Source organism: Peromyscus eremicus, chromosome 7 (assembly GCF_949786415.1).
Source record: "Peromyscus eremicus chromosome 7, PerEre_H2_v1, whole genome shotgun sequence".
Taxonomy (NCBI): domain Eukaryota; kingdom Metazoa; phylum Chordata; class Mammalia; order Rodentia; family Cricetidae; genus Peromyscus; species Peromyscus eremicus.
This window is the reverse complement of record NC_081422.1, coordinates 56,760,988-56,776,001: the sequence shown is the minus strand read 5'-3', so window position 1 is coordinate 56,776,001 and position 15,014 is coordinate 56,760,988. Positions and strand designations below refer to the sequence as shown.

The following is a 15,014-nucleotide window of genomic DNA, read 5'->3' as shown; positions in this document are numbered from 1 at the left end:
TTCCCATCACCGTTGACTCTAGTCTCCAGGTCATCTCTTCCATTAGACACCGACTTCTGTGCAACAGCTGTGTGAGTGACACAGCAAGCCACTTGCGCAGCTTCTCCAGCCTCTGCCCTGAGGCCTGCAGCAGCAGGTCGCCATTGAGCCACTCCTTGTCAGGGCTGAGTCCCAGCACGCATGCGCGCAACTCGCACGTGGCTGCCCCGCCCCCACCCATTCACTTGGGCAACCGTTGCGGGGCGCCCGGGCCCTGATGTGGGATGGTAGGCCGCTGACATCCCCCCCGCCCCGCTTTGGGCCCTGAGGTACCCCGGCCTGGTGGCCCCAGGCCGTTCCCGTCGGATGGCGGAGTGCTGTGAACGACGCCCATGAAGCCGGTGGTCCTAGTTGTGCTGTGGCTATGGCCTTCGTCCCTGCTGGCGTATCCGAGTGAGTGGTGGGCCGGGTAGAGATCCAGGTGTTCCCTCTCCCTGCACCTTCCCGTCCTGTATCCCAGACGCTGGCCTGGGTGTTAGGTGTGCCACTCTAGTCCCCATCCTGCTCCGTCCCTGGTTCCCAGGATGCTCAGCTCATAGGCTGGGCTTGGTGTGATCCATCCTTAGGCTGGGGACTTCCCTTAGGGGGCACTGTTCACTGTCCAGGACACAGAACCGATGACGGATTGCAGCCTGGGCTCAAACACCTCAAGTTTGTTGGAATGCAACCACAATCATTCTATGTGTTGGCCATGGCTGCTTTCCTGCGTTAGAACAGCAGCTCAGGGCTTGCCGCACAGCTCTGGCTTGCAAGGTCTGCAATGTTTACCATCTGGCCCTTGACAGTAGAAGACTGGCTGGCCCCTGAAGTAAAATTTGAAGGGAATGTGTGTTGAGGAGAGGGGTGTGTCTCCTGGGTCTCTGGAAGGAGAGAGTACAGCCAAAAGATGGCAACAGTAAGTAGAAGTATATTAAGCAAAGCACTCCAGAGCGAGATTGGAGTGAGCATCTCCAAAAGGGCCTAGCAGCACAGTGAGTTCTGTATTGTGGATTTAAAATACACTTTTATGAATATTTATGAGGTAGATGGCATATTCCTAGGGTAAGGTTTCCTCTCCAATCATGGTAAATGGGATCTCTCTTTTAGAATATTTCTTCCCGTGTTCCTCTAGAAAAGCCCATAAAGAGGAGGCAGTTGAAGGCCCTTCCTTAACTGCACACATTTGGGGAAAATGCCCTGGCTCTTTAGTCTTGGATGCAGTGGGCACAGGCTTGCTGCAGCTTGCAGGCAGTTTAACCACAGAGGGGCATCCACAGAGGGCATTCTGACTGTTAAGGGACACAGCTGCCCAGATACAGCTGTCATTGTCTTGGTTACCGCACATCTAACTGTTCTGTGTGTTTGTGCACACGCGTGTGGAGGTCAGAAGATAACCCTAGTTTTGTTCCTCAGGTGCTTGCCACCTTTTTTTTTTTTGAGATAGGGTCTCTCACTGACCTGAAACTTGCCAAATAGGCTAGGCTGGCTGGCCAGCAAGCCCTAGAGATCTAACCGGCTTAATTTTCCCAGTGCTGGAATTACCAGCATGTACCACTGCGGTGGGGTTTTTTTCCCACATGGGTTCTGGGGATGGAACCCAGATCTTCACAAACACTTAACCTACCGAGCCATCTCCCCAGGCCCCTTGAACTCCCTTTTGAGACTGGGGGGAGGTCCATCTCATGACTTATCATAGTAGCTTGTCTCAAAAATTACAATTGGGCCAGTGAAATGCCTCAATGGGTGAACATGAGCCTGAGGATCCGAGTTCAGTCCCCAGACCCCACAGTGGAAGAAAGAAGCAATTACAACTCTGGAAAGTTGTCCTTTAACCTCCACAAGGGCATTAGAGCACGGGCCTGCATTCAAGTACACACACACACACACACACACACACACACACACACACACAGAGTATGTGAGTCTTCTCTATCCCTGTTCTTAGGAAGGCCTTTGTCTTCAAGAACTACCCATGGTGAGGGAGGATTAAGTTAGCAGCCAATGATGCTCACTTCTATCAACAAATCCATGAAAAGAAAAGCAGGTTTAGCTTAAGGACCTTCTCAAGCTTCAAGTCACTTGGTTACAATGTTGCAAGTTCACTTCAGGCTGTTTCAGTGTCCAAAGCTGTGACACTTGGGAGGATCTCTTAGACCTGCAGGTGGAGTGTTCTGACATTGTTTATTAATGGGGAGCATGACATATAAGTGGGGAATGTCCTGAGAGTGGCCTGTCTCTATTAACACACCATGATAGAAACATCCTGTCTATCTCTTCTTTTTATTATTACATTTGTATTTGTGTGTGTGTGTGTGTGTGTGTGTGTGTGTGTGTGTGTGCGCGCGCGCATGGACCTGCGTGCACCACAGTGTGTGTGCTGAGGTCAGAGGACAACTTGCAGAAGTCCGTTCTCAACTTGCCCCATGCGGGTTTAGGGGAACAGCTCAGGTCAGGCTTGCAGGGCAAGTGCTTTTACCTGCCAGGCTATCTCCCTAGCTTGAAACGCATTTGATGAGGCTGCCCCTGTTTGCTGCTCGTTATTCAGGGGTTGCTAGACCAGCTGAGATATCCTCCTTCATCTTCCCACCCCAAGCCATGTACGAACTCAGCTGAGACATGAAGAGCCAAGATGGCCTATTTTTTCCAGGTTGTTGTTCTTGGTGAAATCTCATTTTCAGTCTCTCTCTCTCTCTCTCTCTCTCTCTCTCTCTCTCTCTCTCTCTCTCTCTCTCTCCCTCCCCCTCTCCCTTCCTTCCTCCCTCCCTCCCCCCTCTCTTTCACACACACACACACACACACACACACACACACACACACACATCCTTTCTGTCTCCCCTTCCTCCTGTCATTTTATCTTTTGAGACAGGGTCTCATGAAGCCCTGGCTGACCTTGAACTCACTACATAGCCAACAATGACCTTGAACTTCTAATATTTCTGACTTTACTTCCCTATTGCTGGTTATTATGGGTGTGTGCCTCCACACCATGTTCATGCAGCACTGGGATCCCAACCTACGCCTTCATGCATGCTAGACAAGCACTCTACCAGCTGAGCTTTGTGCCCAGCCCCCACGTTTCTTTAAACCATGGCAACTGGATTCCAAGAATTGATTTGCAATTGATTATCAATGTCCTATGGGCAGGACAAGTCACTCGGAGCCAGCCCGTCTTCTGGGTTGGATGACTTGAGCCTAAGGCCATAAAAAATCATGAAGCACACAAAGATATTAAATGAGATTTTTTTAAAGCTAGAATGCTGATTAATATGAATATAAGTACTTGTTTATCCATCAGCAAAAGCTACACTTTAAAATTAATAGTAAAACGGTAGAGGAAAGCTGCTGGATGAGTCACGAAGTGGTTCCTTTGGCAGTCACTCTGAGTATATTCCAGTCATGAGGTACAGCAACCTGGTTAGGCTGGAAATACTACAGCAGCTCATTTTGTTCTTTATAGGCATAAGTTCATACAGCACTTAACCCCCGTAGAATTCAGGAAGTCTGTTTTCTGTGAGTCCACTGCATGACATGTATAGAAAATGCAAGCAACTTGTTCTCTGAGGTTATGGTCTTGGGGTTGGTCTGGCTCACTAAAGAGTGATGGATGCTTAGGTTTTAGCCCCGTGTACACAAGTTCTTTATACGATAAGGCTAACCTGGTCTTTTGTGCTTGTGGTTGTAAGGACCTTTTAGTAACTAGTATATAAAACTTCTGGTTAGGTTTTGGGTGTGTCATTAACAGTGTCTGTGTCAAGGCTGGCAGGACACAGTAAAGATGTATGATGAGTTCAGTGTGTGTGTGTGTGTGTGTGTGTGTGTGTGTGTGTGTGTGTGTGTGTTTATCTTATCAGTAGAAACATGTTCTACTTTTTTTTTTTTTTTTTTTTTTAATGAGCATTGACTGGTGTTTTGCCTGCACGTATGTCTGTGTGAGGGTGTTGGATCCCCGGGAACTAGAGTTACAGACAGTTGTTAGCTGCCATATGGGTATTGGAAATTGAACCTGGGTCCTCTGGAAGAACAGCCAGTGTTCTTAATGCCTGAACCATCTTTCCAGACCCCTAGTTTGCTTTCTATTGTTGTGATAAACACTATGACCAAATGCAATTTAGGGAGGAAAGGGTTTATTTCATCTTACAGCTCACAGCCCATCATGAAGGGAAGTCGGGGCAGGAACTAAAGGCAGGAACCTGGAGGCAGGAACTGAAGAAGAGGTCATAGAGCAGTGCTGCTTACTGGCTTGTTCAGCCTGCTTTCTCTTCTTTTCTTTTCTTTTCTTTTCTTTTCTTTTCTTTTCTTTTCTTTTCTTTTCTTTTCTTCTCTTTTCTTCCTTCCTTCCTTCCTTCCTTTCTTTCTTTCTTTCTTTCTTTCTTTCTTTCTTTCTTTCTTTCTTCTTTTTCAATACAGGGTTTCTCTTTGTAGCTTTGGAGCCTGTCCTGAAACTCGCTCTGTAGACCAGGCTGGCCTCGAACTCACAGAGATCCACCTGGCTCTGCCTCCTGAGTGCTGGGATTAAAGGAATGCACCACTGCCACCTGGACCAGCTTGCTTTCTAATAGCACCCAGGACTCCCAGCCCAAAGATGGTACCACCCACAGTAGCTGGCCCCTTTCACATCAGTCATCAATCAAGGAAGTGTCCCACTGGCAAATCTAAGCGGGCATTTCTGCAATTACGGCTCCTCTTCCCAGACGACTCTAGCTGTGTCAAGTGGACAAAAATCAACCAGGACCAAACTTTTCCGCCTTTCCTACCCCTGTACATATTCACAGCACACTTGCCTTAGGTATTTCCTTTTCCTATACCAGCAGCCATGTCAGAGATCATGGTGACCCTGCTTCATCTGTCGGGCAGTTTGGAAAATAAAGAGACAGTTGCTTGCATGTACCTGCTCTGTTCCTCTTTCTCTTAATCTCTCTATCACTTTTTTTCCCTGGTGTTCCGGATTCCTTCTTTTAACATTTCCATTCTGTTTTATTTTTATGTTTAGTATGTGTGTTATTGGCCTGCATACCACAGCCATGTGAGAGGCCAGAGACAACTTTCTGGAGTCGGTTCTCTCCTTCTACCCTTCCCTGGATGACTGTGGGCTTCGAACTCAGGCACCTTTACCAGCTGAGCCATCTTGCCAGTCCTAGGGAACTACATTTAGTCATTTTCCTTTAGGGTAGGTTTTCTGATCACTTCTCCTGTTTTTTCCTTGGTTGTCCTTTCATCCCCAAGAGATCTTTTCCTGGGATGTGGAATTCTGGGTTAATTATTCCCCCACTTTTGCTGGCACTCATAATATTTCCTTCCAACCTCATGACTTCAGATTAGAATTAAACTTGTCATTCAATTTCCCCCAAATGTAAATTGTTTTTCCTCTTGCTCTATATATGTGTGTGTTGTGTATACTTGTCAGTGTGTGTGTGTGTGTGTGTGTGTGCGCGCACCTGTGTGTGAAGTGGAGGTGGAGTCAAGTGTCTTTCCTTGATCACTCTTTATATTTATTAATATTAAAATTTTAACTTATTTATTTTGTTGTGTACATTTGAGTCTTTTGCTTGCATGTATGTGTGTATACCGTGTGAATGCCTGGTACCTATGGAGGTCAGAAGATGGTGTTAGATCTTCTAGAACTGGAGTTGTGGATGGGTGTGAACCACCATGTGGATTCTGGGAACCTAATCTGCTCTTCTACAAGAGCAACATGAGGCTCTGGTCATTTTTTCTACTTTTTCCTTATTGTCCAGATCGCACCATCAGCCTGACTCACTGCTCACCAGATCTCCCCATCCTCTCCATTTGGCTGCTGAGTCTCACCTTTGAGATGTTTCATTTCTGTTATCACGTTTTTCATATTTGTAAATTCTAAGACTTCATTGTGGGTCTTTCTTATAGCTTCTGTTTCTTTCTGAGACTCTACTATTTTTCATTTGTTTCAAGCTTGTTTATTGCTGCTTTTGTTGTTGCTGTTGTTGAGATAGGGTCTCATTTAGCCCATTCTGGCCTCACATTGCAATATGGAGCCAAGAATGACCTTGACTTCTGATCCTCTTGTCTCTGCCTCCAAGTGCTGGGAGTGCAGACATTCACTAGAACACTCTGGTTCTTTGTGTTTGTTTGTTTGTTTGGTTGGTTTTTGAGACAGGGTTTCTGTATGTAACCTTGGCTGTCCTGGAATTCACTCTGTAGACCAGGCTGTTCTCAAAGTCATAGAGATCCACCTGCCTCTGCCTCCCCAGTGCTGGAATTAAAGAAGGGCGCCACCACCGCCCGGCAACATGCCTTGTTTTTATGCAGTGCTGGGGATGAAGCCCAGGGCTTCATGCATACTAGGCAAACATATCAACTGACCTACCTCCATAGCCCCACTACTCCTATTTAAAGGATTATTTTTTAATTTTATGTATAAGAGTGTTTGCCTGCAATTATGTACACCCTAAGGATGCCAGAAGAGGCCATCAGATCCCCTGGATCTGGAGTGAGGTTGTGAGTTGCCATGTGGGTGCTGTGAACAGAACCTGGGTCTTTCAGAGAGCAGCAAGTGCTTTTAACCGCTAAGCTATTGCTAGGCACCTTACCCTTAAAAAGATCTACATATTTGTGTTTCTGGGTTTCCAGATTCTTCTTCTCCCTTTGTGGGTCATGTGTAACCCAGAGACCACCATTTTTCTCTCCTGAAGTTCTTAGGTGGTCAGTTTTCATTTCTTCTCAGGTATGTTTTAGATACAACTGGACAGGGTTTTACTCTATGCCTAATAGAAACAAGAGGGAAATAGTACCCATGATCTCCATAGAAGCAGAAACCCCGATATCTTGTTTTATTAGAGGCTTTTGGAAGAGACAATGTACTTTGCTAGTAAACAAGAACAGCTAAGTAGGAGCTGGAGAGGCAGCTCAGAGGTTAGGAGAGCGTCTTGTGCTTTCAGAGGACTGGAATTGGTTTCCCAGCACTCATGACGAGCCGTTCACAACCTCCTGGAACTCCAGCTCCAGGGGATCTGGTGCCCTCTTCTGGCCTCTGCCAGCACTGCACATGGTCACATACCCACACAGAGACACATAACAAAACTATTTTGAAAACATATCGCCCTAGTAGGGCACCAAGAGAATTATTTCAACATCTGAGTAGGGCATCAAGAGAACTATAGGGTGGTCTGTCTCAACACCTGAGGAGGGCACCAAGGGAATTATGGCATGGTTTGTCTCAGCTTTTCACTGTATCCAGATATATCAGCACCCCATTTACAGTGCTCTGGAGGGTATTATTTCCCAGGCTGTGGAAAGGTCTTAGGAAAGGAGAGAGATTTCTAAATGATCCTGGCGGAACCAGACATCCATCTAAATTATGTAGTATTGAGTATTGACTTAGAAAACTACAAGAAACTTAGAACATAAATGAACTCAAGGTTTTCAGGATTCTCTCTCTCTCTCTCTCTCTCTCTCTCTCTTTGATTTTTTGAGACAGGGTTTCTCTGTGTAGCCCTGGCTGTCCTGGAACTCTCTTTGTAGACCAGGCTGGCCTCGAACTCACTGAGATTGGCCTGTCTCTACCTCTTGAGTACTGGGATTAAAGTCGTGTGCCACCACGGCCCTCTTGGTTTTCAGGATTTTCTTAAAGTGGCTTTGTAGTTTAATAGGTACTCAGCAAGTGCTGTTTTACAGTGACATTCTTTTTCATTCAGAAGCCATTTGGTGCCTTGCTTGTAGGCTTTTCTTTCTTTTCTTTTCATGGTATGTCCCTCCCTGTTCTCCCACTGTGCTCCTGATCCAGCTGGTACCTCCCGCTCCCCTAAGCTATCTTTCCCCCGACCCTTGCTCTCCATTACCCCCCTCACCCCCAGTTTGCTCATGTTGATCTCATCCATTTCTCTGTTATTGGGTGATCCCTGTGTCTTTCTCAGGGTCCTCTTTACTAGGTAGCCTCCCTGGAGTTGTGAGTTGCAGTCTGGTTATCCTTTGCTTTACATCTAGTATCCACTTATGAGTGAGTACATGCCATGTTTGTCTTTCTGAGTCTGGGTTACCTCACTCAGGATGATTTTTTCTAGATCCATCCATTTGCCTGCAAACCTCATGATGTCATTGTTTTTCTCTGCTGAGTAGTACTCCATTGTGTATATGTACCACATTTTATTTATCCATTCTTCAGTTGAAGGGCATCTAGGTTGTTTCCAGGTTCTGGCTATTACAAATAATGCTGCTATGAACATAGTTGAGCATGTGTCCTTGTGGTATATTTGAGCATTCACTGGGTATATGCCCAAGAGTGGAATAGCTGGATCTTGAGGGAGATTGATTCCCAATTTTCTAAGAAAGCACCATATTGATTTCCAAAGTGGTTGTACAAGTTTGCATTCCCACCAACAATGTAGGAGTGTTCCCCTTGCTCTACATCCTCTCCAGCATAAGCTATCTTCAGTGTTTTTGATCTTAGCCATTCTGACAGGTGTAAGGTGGTATCTCAGAGTCATTTTGATTTGCATTTCTCTGATGATTAAGGATATTGAGAAATTCCTTAAATGTCTTTGAGTCATTTGAGCTTTTTCTGTTGAGAATTCTCTGTTTAGCTCTATAGCCCATTTTTTAATTGGACTGTTGGTTATTTTGATGTCTAATTTCTTGAGTTCTTTATATATATTCTGAATATCAGCCCTCTGTCAGATGTGGAGTTGAAGATCTTTTCCTATTCGGTACGCTGTCATTTTGTCTTGTTGACTGTGTCCTTTGTCCTGCAAAAGCTTCTCAGTTTCGAGAGGTCCCATTTATTAATTGTTTCTCTCAGTGTCTGTGCTACTGATGTTATATTTAGGAAGTGATCTCCGGTGTCAATGCATTCAAGACTACTTCCTACTTTCTCTTCTATCAGGTTCAGTGTAACTGGATTTATGTTGAGGTCTTTGATCCACTTGGACTTAAGTTTTGTGCACGGTGAAAGATATGGATCTATTTGCAGTCTTCTACATGTTGACATCCAGTTAAAGCATGGCATTTTAAATATATAAGAGACACAGTCACAAGTGTTCTGACTGCTCCACGAATCTATAATTCACATCCTAGAGTGACTAGCATTCAAATCAGTAAACAGAATATGAGGCTGGGATGCAGTACAGTGACAGAGCACTCACCTAGGATACATGAGGCTCCAGGTTCAATTCCCAGCACAGCATATGCACAGCCCAGACTATTTCATAAGCATGATACTTTAATGTATGTGAATATTTTATCTCTAGTACAGAAGGCTGAGTGATTAGAATTTCTAAGTGTTTTATTACTCTATTACTTATGAGATTGGGTTTGTCTAGAAAGACCTATGCTCCAATTTTGCTCAGCATAAACTCTAAGGTAATGAACTTGCTTTTACCTTTGTGTGGTATGAACATCTTCCATAAGTGACTGACTGTCAGTTTCCAGTCAGACTTTGTGGAAACAAAACATTGTATGTAGATTCTCCTCAGTATCTATAGATAGCTCTTATATACAAAAGAGAACCATTTTGACAGTAGAGCAAAATTTTGTAGTATTTTATTTATTTATTGCACATGTATGTTTAAATATTTTGATACAGCTGAATAAGAGAAGAGTTTGTACATTTCATGGTATTTTACTTACTATGATCATGTGTTTTGAAATCCGGCTGTGTTTCCACAAGATCATGCCATCCCATGCTCTCACCGCTTTGCCAACAGCTTTGTGGCATGTCTTTCTGACAGCATTGTGCCAGCCTTGAAGCAGGGCAGGCTGTGTTTACATCCCATCCTTGCTGCTCATGAGTACTCATTCTTTCTGAGTGTCTTTTCTTTCATTTTTTTTTTTTTTTTTTTTTTTTTTAGGTAGAGTTTCTCTCTGTACCCCTGACTGTCCTGGAACTCGATTTGTAGACCAGACTGGCCTTGAACTCAGAGATCTGCTTGCCTCTGCCTCCCAAGTGCTGGGATTAAAGGCGTGTGCCACCACTGCCCGGCTTCTTTTTCCTCTTTACCATAATGCCACACAAAGGTGCCTGCGCACACTAACGGCTCAGTGAATGGAAGTGATTGCCATTTTTTTTAAATGACTGTCTTCCAGGGCACCTTGCAGAATTTCAGCTATTTCCATTCCTACAGTTGTTAGGATCACTTGGCTATCATCTCTGTCATGTGATCAATTCTCTTGTTCTATTTTAAAAATTGCACAAAACTCAAACTCAGCTGACATCTTCAGAGCTGAGATTCCAGCAGAACTCCAGGCTCCCAGGCTGCTTAGCAGAGACCCTGGAGCAGTATCCTGACATCTTACACTGCAGGGGTTTGTGTGTGTGTGTGTGTGTGTGTGTGTGTGTGTGTGTGTGTGTGTGTGTGTTTGTGTACATGTAGTTGGATTTTTATATGGGCCGCCAGCTCACAAATAATGACACGGAGACATGATTAATTATGAAAGCTCAGCCTTAGCTTAGGCTTGTCCCTCTAGCTCTTAAATTTAAATAACTTAAATGTACCTGGTTTTATTCATCTACGTTTTACCATGAGCTTTTCACCTTTCTTTCATTCTGTGTGTCCGACTCCCTCCAGGTCTCCTTGGTGTGTCCTTAGATTCTCCTCCTCTTCCTCTCTCTCCCTGGAAATCCTGCCTATACTTCCTGCCTAGCTAGCTTCTATCGGATGAGCCTGTTCTTTGTAAGAATTAGAAATTTATTCAGTTTTTAGAACTTCCTATAGGATGGAGAAAAGCAGGATTTCATGGTGGCCTGGGTTGTCTGAGAGGACATTGGAAGTGATCCTTTCACTCTCTTGCCTGCAAACATTTTTACAGGGCTCAAATTGCTTTGCAAGACTGTCCCTGATTAGCGGCACCTGGAAGGCTAGTCCAAAATGCACAGATGTGTTAGAAGGGCGGAAACAGGAGGTAGGAAATGAGGGGAGGGGAGGGATTCAAGAATAGAATGATCCAGAGACCCAAGGGCGCATTTATAAGGAAGAAAAGCAAGGTAGGAGGTAGGGTGCCTCTGTTACTAGGCAACCCACAAACAAGCTTTTTGGTGTTTCCAGAGTAACCGCAGAGGAGGATAGAGAGTACTTGAGATGTTTTTAGAAATCACATCCAGTGAGCACCTCCTTCTCCTGTCCTTTGGCATCCTAACTTACTTAATAGCTACCTGGGTATCCCACTTGCTAGTCTGAAGAGACAAGCTAATTTACTGATGATCAAGTGCATCCTAGACTGACTCCGAGGCAGCGCCTCTGCAAAGCCATCACGCCTCTGCTGACTGCACATTTGAGCTTGGGCATGGTTAGCTGTTGCCTAGAACAGAAAATTTCTCAAAAATTTTAGAAACAACGTTTTATAAAAAAATGAAACATTCCCACAAATAGAAATAGTGTTACAAAAGCTCCATCTATAACAGACCCTTTGATTAATCTTATATCATTGATATATCTCCTCATATTCCTTCTCTCCTGACCTCCCTGCCTAAATTCTTGTCCTTAGTTTATTTAGAAGCAAATTATAGACATTGCATAATTCTACCAGTAAACAGGTTAGTATGGATCACTGAAGTGTCAGGATGTAAAGGAACGTACCAGCAGTACAATCATCTCTAAACGACTGCTCAGGGCCCAGAAGGATGGCACACTCACACATAATTAAAAAAAAAAAAAAAAGAAAAGAAAGCTAAGAAAACTCCTGGTTTGCTTTTTTTCAATAGCTTAAGGGTGACAGAGAGGAAGCATTATTTCAATACCAAATGCATCACATGAACAGAAAAAAATTGAAAGAATCAGCAAAAATTTGAGCAGCAATCAGATATTTGAATTATTAGCTTTTGTGTGTATGTGGAGAGGGCGTGGTATTCTGAGGATCCAACTCTGGTCCCTGGCAAAGAAGTTACTGAGAGAGCTCTCTAGCTTCCTACTCCCAGTATCTTAGTGCATTTGTTTTATTTGACATAAAAGAACAGACATAGTATTTTTTATTTTAAAAAATAATATTGAGGAAAATACCCAAAATCATGCCGTTGGCAAGCGGAAGAACCGAGACCAGCATGAGAGTGTCAGCTTCGCCAAACTGGTCTGCATTAATTCACTCAGTCTTTCCCTACATGAAAACCCTAGACTCAGGGCAAGAGTGACCATACACAAATACATTATTTTCATTTTATTAGTGAAAAAATCAATAAAAGAGAAGAAATTACTTAAAACTTTAAAAGACAGGGCTGGGGGTGGTGGTGGTCATTTGGTGAAGTGGTTGTCGTGAAGTCCCGGGGACCTGAGTTTGACTCCCAGGCCACTGTAGTGCTGCATACTGGAGTCCCTGAGCCTGGGGACGGAGACAAGAGGGTCCTCAGGTTCCATTCAGTGGGCCCCAGAGTCATTGAGAGACCCTGTGTCAAAAATAAGATAGAGAGAATTGAGGAAAACACCCAGTGTCAACCTCTGTCACACACACACACACACACACACACACACACACTTTAATGGCTTACTGTATTTAATACAGTAATGGTTTACTGTATTTAATAGTTGATGTTCACCAAAGTCATTGAATCACATATCCATCTTACAAATACATTAGTTGTAAATAATCAAAAGACAACTAATAGCAAAAGAGGGTAAGTAGGAAGTGAGTTTTCAATATTTATTATCTTTGTCTTGATATAATTGCACATTCAGAAAATTTAATTTTTAATTGTGTCTACCTAACATCTGGCTCCTAAAAATTTAATAATTCCCCTGGTGGTCCAATATGAACCCATCATAGTCCCTTGCAGGGTTAGACAACATGATCAAGGTTTTTGGTTTAATAAGTTGCCTATTGAGTCATAAATTATATGAGAAAACAAAATGATGTAGGAAAAGGCACCCACATGCAGCTGGTGTCCTGCTCTTCCCCCTGTGCGTTTTCGGTGAGCGCTGGCTTGATGTTGGGGAGGCTGAGTTCCTTGCTTGTCCCTGTACTTAAGTGCTAGCCTAGACAGTGAACTGAGGTCAGCAGATTCTGTCGTGAGTCATATAGAATAAACATTACTTACTGTGTGTTTGGTTTTCCCCCTCAAGCCATAACTGTGTTGCCTGATGAAGAGCAGAATTTGAATCATTATGTACAAGTTTTACAGAACCTGATAATGAGTGTTCCCACCAGGGAGCAGGGCTCTGGGGAAACGTCCTCAAGTTTTACGGATGTTCCAGAGGTGAAGTTTTCTCGGTATGAGCTGATACACACCCCTGAGGAAGTTACCCCTGAGAACGACATTCTGATCAGGCCCTTCAACGAGGAAAAGACAACTTTCCCTACAAGCGCCTTCACGCTGGGGATGCAGAGGAGAAAAAAAACGGAAACTACAGCGTTCTGGTCCATCCGGCCAAATAACGTTTCTGTTGTTTTACACGAGGAGGAACCTTATATTGAAAAAGAAGAGCCGGAGCCGGAGCCGGAATTCGAGGAGCCCCACTCCAGGCCATTGTGGCCTCCTGAGCATGAGTCAGAGGAGGAGCACGATCTGGACCACGAGCATGAGCCGGACCACGAGCATGAACCGGACCACGAGCATGAGCTGGACCACGAGCATGAGCTGGACCACGAGCATGAGCCGGACCACGAGCATGAGCCGGACCACGAGCATAAGCCAGAGGACACACGTCATCATCATAGTGTGATCATCCGCCCATGGGTGCCAACCACACAGATCACCATAAGAACGAGCACCAGCAGCAGCATGGATGTCTCCACGGACTCTGAGGATGTGCCCCAGCTCTCAGGCCAGCCAGAAACGGAAAACTTGGAAGACCTCTCTGGACACCACTCCGAGAGTGCAATACACGAGGACATTTTGAGAAAAATTTCCAATATTAATGTAGAGATTCAGCAGGGGCCTCTCGGTGATGCCAACAACCCCGAGTACAAGGAGTATATCAAGGCCTCCAGGGAGCACCTGAAACGGAGCCTGGCCCTGGCTGCAGCCGCCGAGCACAGGTTAGAAGAGATGTACAGATCTCACGTCTTCCCAGAGGAGCGGACCAGCGATTCAGTCGATGACATGGAAACAGTTATCAACATGCTGTATAATTCCAGGTCCAGGTTGCCGGAGTATTTGAATATTAAGCATGTACCATCAGAGCTGAGAAAAAAGGTCACCGCCGTGACTAGTGTGTTGAAAAAACTATTTTGTGCAGATCAGGTAGAGACGCAACGCCTCATTAGGAAGCTGTTAAGCAATAATATGAAAATCCTAAATATCCTTAATGTCCCATGATCAAACTCATTTAAGCAAAGGGCTTGTTCACTGGAAAATAAGCATATTAGTGATTTTAAAAGTTGCCTAAAATATTTTCTATTATACTTCCATGTGCTAACATCCTTATGTGTCATGTCATAAAATATTTTCATATGCACTAAAAACCTAACAATTTTAAAATAAAAATTTGCTTCATGAGTTTGTAGTTTTTTTTCTCATTAATTCAACAAATTGTGAAGAGATAGTCTCCGAAATGTTTAAGGTTTGGTTCTCCTGACTCCATGTGCTAGACTCACTCACTGTATGAGTTTAGAGACTGCTTGCATTGTGTAGTGCAGCCATTTAACTAACTGCTTGCAGTCTTGAATCCGCTTCCAGACCATCTGGGTTTTCTGTAGGAAGAGCACACACTCAAGGCTGATATCAGAAGCACTTCCTTTTGGATTCGTGTTGCTTCTTTGGAAAGTGGGTGATATACTGAGACACACTCTGTTTTGTTGTCAAGTACTTGGGTCATTCTGAGGGACCATGACCTGGATCTGTAATGAGATTCCCTCCCTTTGCTTGCATACAAACTCATTAAAGATTTACAAATCTTTTGATGCCAAGTATGACTGACACCAGTATAATATTATATGACTGACACTGTGTAATATTATATGACTGACACCAGTATAATATTATATGACTGACACTGTGTAATATTATAATGAAAGTGCAGTTTTGTTTCGTGACTTGACCAGTATTATGTTCAAGTTCATTTACTTAGTACTCATTCACCAAGCCAGTTATTTATAGATCA

At 44.1% G+C, this 15,014-nt stretch overlaps 1 protein-coding gene across 1 annotated transcript; it reads left to right on the top strand.

Moving 5' to 3' along the window:
• Nucleotides 1-209: 209 nt before the first annotated feature.
• Spesp1 (sperm equatorial segment protein 1) lies at nt 210-14,410 on the top strand. The gene is made up of 2 exons (XM_059268052.1): nt 210-432; nt 13,035-14,410. Exons 1-2 carry the CDS (start codon nt 372-374, stop codon nt 14,228-14,230), a joined length of 1,257 nt encoding a protein of 418 aa, XP_059124035.1. The 5' UTR covers nt 210-371; the 3' UTR covers nt 14,231-14,410.
• The last annotated feature ends 604 nt before the right edge of the window (nt 14,411-15,014 follow it).